This window comes from Cetorhinus maximus, chromosome 14 (assembly GCF_964194155.1).
Source record: "Cetorhinus maximus chromosome 14, sCetMax3.hap1.1, whole genome shotgun sequence".
NCBI classification, from domain to species: Eukaryota; Metazoa; Chordata; class Chondrichthyes; order Lamniformes; family Cetorhinidae; genus Cetorhinus; species Cetorhinus maximus.
Window position 1 is genome coordinate 91,113,993 of NC_135892.1, and position 9,075 is coordinate 91,123,067.

Genomic DNA, 9,075 nt, shown 5'->3' on the forward strand with positions numbered 1-9,075 from the left:
GAAGTTGAGATGGTAAAAATGAACAAGATATCCTGGAGGGAACAGTTCATTCAAATGAGTTGATTTTCATTTCAGGGCATTAAGTCCAATGTTTCAAATCAATATGTTCCAGTTCTATTGGGGCAGGTTTTGGGGGCGGCAGTTATGTTCGAACTGAATTATTGTATGAGTTTGAAAATTTTATACAGAGTGCTTTTTCTTTTATTAATTCGAAGTGCCGAGCCCTTGTTAAACGCTTAGCACTGGCAGAGAAGTCCAGAGAAACCTTCTCGGAAGAAATAAAAGTTGCCAATCAGAACGTTGTGCGATTGCAGGTAGGAAGAAATATAAATCCTTTTGTGCATATTCTTGACTAAATTGTATCCATCAACACCAGCGTGGTAATAAAAACAGAAAATTCTGGAAAAACTTAGCAGGTCTGGCAGCATCTGGAAAGAGAAACAGAGTTAACATTTCGAGTCCATATGACTCTCCTTCAGAGCCCAGCACCAGTGTTGTGTCTCTGATTGCAGGACGTGTGTGTCTGTGTATTAAATAATCATGTTTTCAGTGGGACCAACTTCCACGCACAATATTAAAGGTGACATCAGACCCAGGTGCACTTGCCCTAATTTTTTTGCTTCTTGCTGACTCACCCCTATCCCTCCCTCTCTTTCACTAATTCACTGTGGCCAGAAATCCATTCATTATCACTTGAAAACTTGCAAAAGACAAGTTTCTAAAAGTGTGTCTGGCACCTTCTTAAACTTCGGGAGTCAGTCCTGATTACCACCTCCAGAAGCATATTCCACAGGTCATCACCCTCCTAAGGGAAAAAAAATCAACATCCAAAGTTATTCCATGCATTCTCAATTTTAAATTGATGATTTCTCATACGACCCAGCCCTATTTTCCTGCTTGTATGATGATGTTGACTTTTATTAATCTTAAATCTGATCCCCCTCAAAGTCTGTGCCTCTCTGGAAATTTCAAACCCAAGGCATGGATTCTTCATTCTCCTTGCCTCTCAATACCATGTCTAGAACCATAATATATTTAATCTGGAGGGACCAACATGGTGGACACCATTCCCAAATGTAGCCTGACCAAAGCCTTGTATAGTCCTGTTATACCAGAAAGCCAGGAAGTGAAGGATGGAACTGGATCCAATCTTTACACGCTTTTATTTAGAGATACACATGGCAAGCACGCACCTCCTAACCCAAAACCAGTTTCAGTCTGTTCCCATTTGTAGGAGCACAAGTTAATGCCCACCACCTGAATACAATTAAACACAATTAATATAAAATTAGCAATCATGGCCCTAGTTTTGTACAGAGCTGTCCAGGTAGTATAGCTCGGGACTCTGCTCGCATTGGCAGAAACCTCTTAACGCTGCTTCTATCTTTAGAGAGCAGTCACTATAATCATTTCCAGGTCCCTCACTGTCACCCTTAACTTATGCCCACTTACTCTATCTTCATCTGTATTCTGTGCACCCAAGGGAAAGACTGTTTAAATATCTATACTGAAGGACGTTTATCAGGCTTGGGCTAACTTCAAAATGCGGTCAAATCCCATGGCAACCTATTTCCTCCTGAGGTCCTAACTGCAGCAGGAAATTTTAATATCTGCAACTTTGATAAAACTCTCTATACCTTTCTGGATCAATAAACATAGACAAAGGGATCTTGCACTGAACCATGGGCCACCCCACTAGTGACTGGACATCAGTGGGAAACCTACCACCATTTTACTTATGGTACTCTTACCCAATGTCTGTTCCACCTCGCTTCATATCATGGGACTTAGTTTGAATCTGTAGTCCATCAAGGTACTTTTATTGAAGAATTTTTGGATTTCAAAGTAAATTATGTTAGAACCAGGTGACAAGGGGTCAAATGGCACCCCTCTTTGCCTTTTCTTCATTTGACCATAACAGGTTTTTTGTTTGAAAAGAATATATTTGCCAATTCAGTGAGTACTTAACTGTTTACGCGCTCTAATCATAAAAGAACAAATAGAACAGGTTTTCTTGAGTTTAACAAAGAGCTTAGCTTTAGTATACTTAAGCCGATCTGAGTAAAATAATAAAACATACATCGACTTTTGCACACACACGTTCGAAGTTCTCTCACACGTACAGATTGCAGAACGGGGAAGGATAGGTTAGCTGAATTAGCCTCCATAAAAATAGTAAGATTATGCAGTCTGTAGTTTGGTGACTCAGCTGGCTTCAGGCTGAATTCTATGGCCTCGATGCTTCCAATTTAAAGTTGTAGATGACTGAGTTGGCTGCTCTTTGGGAGATGGTAGTACTGGGTTGGATTCTTTTAAGAAATCTCTATTTCCTGCAAGACGTCCCGGGATGATCACAATCAGCAAACGGGGCTTGAAGCTTACCAGGTAGGTTGGCGAAAGGAGGAGGCAAGAAGGACCCCACCTTGGTCTTCTACCCAAGCTGCTTGTCCTGTTCTGCTGATCAAACATGCAAAGGGTTGTCTTGCCTTGTGAACTTCCTTCTCCAGCTGCCAGGGGGATTTACACAAAAGACATTGTCTGTGTATTCCAAAGGTGATTTGATTAGATCATGTCTGGAAGCTAACTTACCTGCCTTCCAGTGCCCAAGCGATTTAGTCTTATGGCCATCTTCAACAGTTGAATACCTCGGGTGATTGCCGTGCTAATGAGAAGAGATGTGGCTCCTTCACACTCCCCTGAAGTTGTTGTCGTCTTTGAGTTTTACAGACAGACAGACTCCACTCCAATGATTTGGAATGTGGAATGTATGGTAATGCAAATTGAGGTTAGCCATCTTGGGCCGATCACATTCGTCTGTTTTTTAAAAGTCTGTTTTTATAAGTTCATTTCAGGTTTCTAGCTAGTGGATTAAAAATCAACATTTGGAATAAAGCATATGTCTACTGCAACTTGAAATAGGGTAAAATGTTTGTGATTCTTTCATTCTTCTCCCTATTATCATGCATGATAAAACATCTGACTTGGGGGTTGTGTAACTAAGTCACACTGTATAAAAAGCAGATGAAAATGTTAAATAAATTGCATTGACTCTATGCATATGCTGTTAATTATTTCATTTAAACTGACATTTGCTGTCTGCCACATGTTTTAAATTTTTAAAAATGATGGCAGCAGGCATTGAAAACATTTCATTATTTAACTTCAATATCCAAAAGGAAATTGGTGCCATGTGCATGTAACAGAATTTGTGTAGAATGGGGAAACTTCCATATTTACACAGCAAGAGAATTTATGGGAATTGTATTTGAACTGAACTACTGATAGGTAAAAGAAAATCCAGCATTTTGGTGGAATAACATTTGCTGTAAAAGTAGATTGGTTCCTGTGCGAATCAAACACACTGAAAAAGGATGTGATGGTGAGCACCTATGAAAACGGTGCGAAAGTAGTAATCTTGGTCTAAAATTAATTAAAAGCAGTTCATCACAAAAACAAAAGTTTAATCAATGCAACACGTTAGAATGATTGACCACTTCAGATCATTTTTTTATTCATTCATGGGATGTGGGTGTCGCTGGCTAGGCCAGCACTTAATGCACACCTAGGCCCTGAGAAGGTGGTGGTGAGCTGCTGCCTTGAACCGCTGCAGTCCATGTGACATAGGCACACCCACAATGCTGTTAGGAAGAGAGGGAGTTCCAGGATTTTGACCCAGCGACAGTGACCTTAGGTACAGGCATTGGTGCCTACTGTTTTGAGTTGACATCAACCCAGCCTAACGTTGAGAGAGGAGACGTATTGACATCAATTATTTCTGTTGATAAATGGACTTTTGTGTAGTTATTTCAGTGAGAATGAAGGGTGTGCACTTTGTACTGGATAAACATCAGCGCATTCTTCAAATAAGTTTTGAATAGTTCCTTTACAAAAGATTTTGCGGGGATGGGAGGTGGTTAGCGAAATGTTTCTTCTTGAATCCACTTGTTGCCAAAATATGACTGCAGCTGAACAGACTGACTATTCCTAGGACTCTTCAGTTCCAAAGAAGTCATTATTGGACTCAACGTTAACTGTTTTCCTCTCTCCTCGGTTGCGACCAGACCTGCTGAGTTTTTCCAGCACTTTTCTGTTTTTATTTCAGGTCTCCAGCATCACAGTATTTTGCTTTTATTCCTCGGACTGCTGCTTCTGTGACACTGTGTTTATGCAGTGACCCAGAACCAATATCTAGCAATACAGCTACATGAAGGACAAAATAAATAATGTAAATGTGGCTTCCAGAGTGCAAAAGTCTGTTTACAATGGGGGTGATGATGCTTAATGGTAATGTCAGCTTTTGTGTTGATTCTTTTGAAGTGGAAATGCATGAGGCCGAGTAAGATTTTTTTTAAAGTGCTGTTTATGCACTGACTAAAATGACACCCCCACCCCTTGTGACACAAATGGAATCCATTAGATTCCTCAAGTGGCGAGCACCTTTCTAAATTCACAGAATCACACTACAGCACAGGAGACCAGGATTTTCTTGCTCGTGCATTAAATGTATTCCACAGGTTCCCTGCTGTAACTTCTCTTTTTAATGTGATGTCTGTATTTTAATATAGGATGAGCTGACTACAACAAAGAGGAGCTATGAAGATCAGCTGAGTATGATGAGTGATCATCTTTGTAGCATGAATGAGACTTTATCGAAACAAAGGGAAGAAATTGACTCTCTTCGTATGGGCAGTAAGGTAACCACAGTGCATATTTTTGTCTTTATTTCTTATTTTTTGTGTCTCGGTTTATTCATTCTTTGATTCTATTGAAGACCAATGGGGAAACTGCAGATGTGTTGCAATTTCTAAAAAATTGCATTCCATTTGTATTATTTGCATCATCTTACAAATGTATAGCAGCAAACCTCCTTAAACTAACATCAAACTATTTACAAAACCACTTGACTAAATTGAGAACACTCATTGTATGACCTGCAGCCCAACTGTGACTCATGGAAACCCTTGTGATAGCATCAATCCAACCATGCCCTTCCTGCCCCTAAAGCTGATGCCGATTACCCTTTATCCTCCAAGTTGTTTCTGTCATTCCTGTTTGTAATCTGGCCAACATTCTTTGAGGAAGGCAAGTTGATGGATGGGTGCTCAACATTTTGAAAAGCGCACACACAAACTTTGGAAGCAATTCTGGGCCGGTGGCCAATAAGAATGGCTTCTAACCCAATACATTTTTTTGAGATGAAAAGCCTATAAAAATAGTGCATGGATCTGAGAGGGTGAATGTACTAATCACACCAAGTACATGAGCTAAAGGAAACCTGAAGAAAGAGGAAAAGTAGGTTGGTAGAAATTTTTGGAACTTATATTTGTAATTTTTTTGTGAGATAGGATTAATGTTTGAATTTTTTTGCTGCCTTTTGACTTCTGTACATTTCCATTATTGGCACTTTTTCTGTAAAAGAGCAGCTGAAGATGTGATTCCATGAAATTGTATCTCAGTTGTAGGTATCCCTTTTATTTCTAGTTTTCAGTCATTCATCCCAATTGTGAATTCTGAGAAACTTCTGAAAAAGTGTTAAACAACATAATTATGGAACCTGTAGTGAAGTACAACTGAGGAGTTGGGTTGAGCCTGTTCTTTGGTACATGGTTAAAAAGGTGCTTGGAAGAAGACTAATAATCTCACAGTATTGGATCTATGACCAAATTTTAGCTCACCAAAAACAATTTAGTTAAAAGCAGCTAAACTTAGTGTACCGTATCTAGATAGTCTTGTGATTTCATGCTTTTGCATTTTCGTCGGTGATTTCTTTTTCAATTAGGCATGTATGTCTCATTTGTTAAAAAAACATTTAGGCTCCCTTAAAGTGGGTTTGTGCAAATTGTTGCGTAGCATTGTAACCTTTACTGAAAAAATAAAAAGTACTCTTGTCGAAATCAACTGCAACAAGTGAAACCTTGGTCAAGGTGCACCTGTAAACCATAACTGACGGTTCCCTGTAAGCTGTGCGCAGAAGGCTGAGCAGCAACCCGGAGGTACCACACAGGTTGCTCACTTATTGCCTTTAAGATACCACACAGGTGAAGCCATGCAAAACAAATATAAAGGTACTGTACCTCCAAGTGGACAGGCCAGGCGCAATATAAAATATTTAGAGGGCATTGCTTACTACTACCTTCTGCCTTCCTCCAGAAGGAAAGAAATCAGTCATTGGTGTTGCCATTTAAGTCAGGAAATGGTGGATGGCAATGTTTTCTATAAACTTCTGTTGGGCATGGCCAGTTCTTTCAATGCACAGTACTTTAAATATTTTTGCGCAGATGTAGTACTTAACACTGAGCAAGGCCTGTGCGGTACCTCCCAGGTTACTCCCCTCCCATGATTGTGCAACTTCATGGGAAGATTGGTGGATGGCGCACTAATCTGGAAAGGAAGTAGAGAAAATGCAGAAAAACGTGTGCACAGCTTTTCATAAGTCACATTTCAGTGTCTCTTTTGCTTTGGTACGCTCAAAATTCAGCTAAAGTTAGAAAGAGGTATGCTATTTACTTGTGTACTGATAACATCTACATATATTAGATTATTTTGGTTTTTGCCTGTTCACTGGAGTTAGGCACAAAATCAAACTACCATGTCAATCAACAATTTGTTTTTCTCATTCTGCCTTTGAAGGGTAATGCAAAGAAAAACAGAGGTCGATAAGATCTGAGGGCACCAGTTAGAGGTCTGAATGTTGAAGATACAGCTGCTGTTATCTACAGGGAAGTTTAGGATGCCAAATGAATATTTGTATCACAGTTCTTTCTCGGAGTAAAAGCGTGCAATGATTGTGATATTATAGAGCCTAGGAATTGAAAGAAAATTGGACTTAAAGGAATTTTTTTTTTATCATCCCCTAAAGTTTAAGGAACATAATGGAAAATATTCTGGCACTGAAAATGTATTCCAAAAATAATGTACCCTGTGAAATTCCCATTCAATAGGTAATTTGTAACAATAGCTTTTTAATAATTTTATTTCATTATGTGAATCCATAATGAAGGAGGTTTTGTACATTGAATTATGTGACAATGTGTATGTTAATTGTGTATCTATTTTCTGAAATGAGATCCAACATATTGTGCACATCAAGTGTTTTGATTTCTTGAAATGTGGAGCACAATTCTAACTTATCTAGTTTACTCCTGCTATTATTACTGCTAATACTGCACCACACCTCTCCTCATCACCCCACACCACCCTTCTGCTCCTTCCCTCCTCCATAAAATCTGAATGTGAAAATCTGTTGGTGCATAAAATGTTAATGAAAAAACTGATCAATAAAAAAGGTACATGGTAATGAAAACTTGGAGTGCTTTCTTATTAAAGGAAATTTATTTGTCCAGTAGCCAAGCATGTTACTTTTTAGGTGCTGTACCTACACTGTAGGCTGTAGTGTGTTTAGCAATTGAATATTCTGTTCATTAGACTTGGATACATCCAAACATCATGAAAATTGTCTCCTTTTATTGATGCATTCAGTCGTTTGCAATTGAAATTCCAGTCTGTTTAGCATTTCTCTCCTAATTATCCTTTATTTAATAAACTCCCACTCTCAGTAGGATTTATGTTGGTTTGACTTTTTTTAAAACATAATATTTTCTTCTCCAAAAATACTTTTAATTTCTCAAGGTTGGCTGTTTCAGTGATGGGTAGTGAAGCACTGTGGTTTTCCACTTCTGGCACTGTGGCTTAGAACAACAGCCTGCATTTCTATAGATGTACTTTATAGATGTAGTCCAGGTTAGATTGCAAGCCTCCTGTACTCTACCCCACCAATGTTCCATTGACCCCCACCACAAAAATACTACCATATCCCTTTAATACCACTCTATACAATGCGCTTGTCTTTGTTTAGAACTGAGTTGAGAATCCCCTGCTGTCAAAAAGCACTAACTGTTTAGGAATTTCAATTCTGGAGCTTCAGATTCTATTTGAAGGTGCAGGTAGATTTGTATTGTGTTAATTTTAACTTTGAAAAGTGCATCCTAACCATGCATTTTAAAAACTCAACGGCAACTGACATTTTTCTCTTCCAACTTTCTCTTCTCCGCTTCCCTCTTCATGAAGACATTTTTTGGGGCGGGTGGGGTGTGGAGTGGGGAATGTGGATCACCTATTGGCTACTATGGGAATGCCCACCTTCCAATGCTTTAACAAAGTGAGTTGGCCACAAATCATAAATAAAAAGAAGTGGTGGTGAAGTTTCTTCTTTAGCACTTGATTTTCTCAAGTGAAAGAAATTATTATTCCACTGAGCGTTCAACATGTGATGTTATTCCCAGTAAATTGTTGGAAGAATGTTTTTAAAACTCATAGGAGAAATGTGCTGCAAACTGCTTAAAATGTAGCTTGGCTTGCAAGTGGCCTGCTTAAGATGTTGAATTGAATGCTGGAAGTGTCCGAGCTTTCAAAGCTAATTCAAATCATCCCACATGCAATTTAGCCATAATTTTTTTCTAAGCTAAAAGGCATAAAGGTATTGAAGACATAACCTTAAGTAAGGACCCACTGTTTGTGCTATGGCCACCCCTTGCTACTGTGAGAAGCCATTACCCCTCAGACTTCAAACCTCCCCACTTGTATGGTGGGGGAGGGGGACACCTCAATGCAAGATGGATAGGAAAAGGGAGCCATAAATCAGACATGATGGCTAATTTTAACATGGGCTTCAGGATCCTGATGTTGGGGCCAGAAGTGGTCTCGAGTCTGCATTGGCTGACAGAGTCTGACTCAGCCATTTTACCGTAGGTAGCCTCCTACTAATTGCCATCCAATTAAGGACGGTCGATGGGCTGCTGATGCTGCCAGTCCAATCAGAGATAGGTAAGAGAACTTGGGAGCTCAGACAAGTAATTTATAATTTAAAAAATTCAGGGAGGATTGTTGGAGCATTGAAATCTGCCTTCCCTGCCTGTGTCACCCTCTTTGGGGCCATGTAGCCTCCAAGAATCTGGCAGCCTCCCCACAGAGGGAAAACCATCCTGGTATATTAAAATGCTGGCAACCCTGTAAAATAGCCCTAAAGTGGACCTTCCTGCAAACCTCCTTGGAGCAGGCAGTCAATCTGCCATGCAG

General features: G+C 39.5%; 1 protein-coding gene across 4 annotated transcripts in view; it reads left to right on the top strand.

Annotated features, from left to right (window-relative positions):
* Positions 1-7,303, top strand: part of ppp1r21 (protein phosphatase 1, regulatory subunit 21) — a 75,778-nt gene extending 68,475 nt beyond the window's left edge. For all 4 annotated transcript variants that reach the window (XM_078557227.1, XM_078557230.1, XM_078557228.1 and 1 more), the window contains 3 exons: positions 216-314; positions 4,566-4,694; positions 6,631-7,303. In XM_078557227.1, coding sequence (XP_078413353.1) covers positions 216-314; positions 4,566-4,694; positions 6,631-6,660 — 258 coding nt within the window. In that variant the 3' untranslated portion in view covers positions 6,661-7,303. The remainder of the gene's footprint in view (positions 1-215; positions 315-4,565; positions 4,695-6,630) is intronic.
* The last annotated feature ends 1,772 nt before the right edge of the window (positions 7,304-9,075 follow it).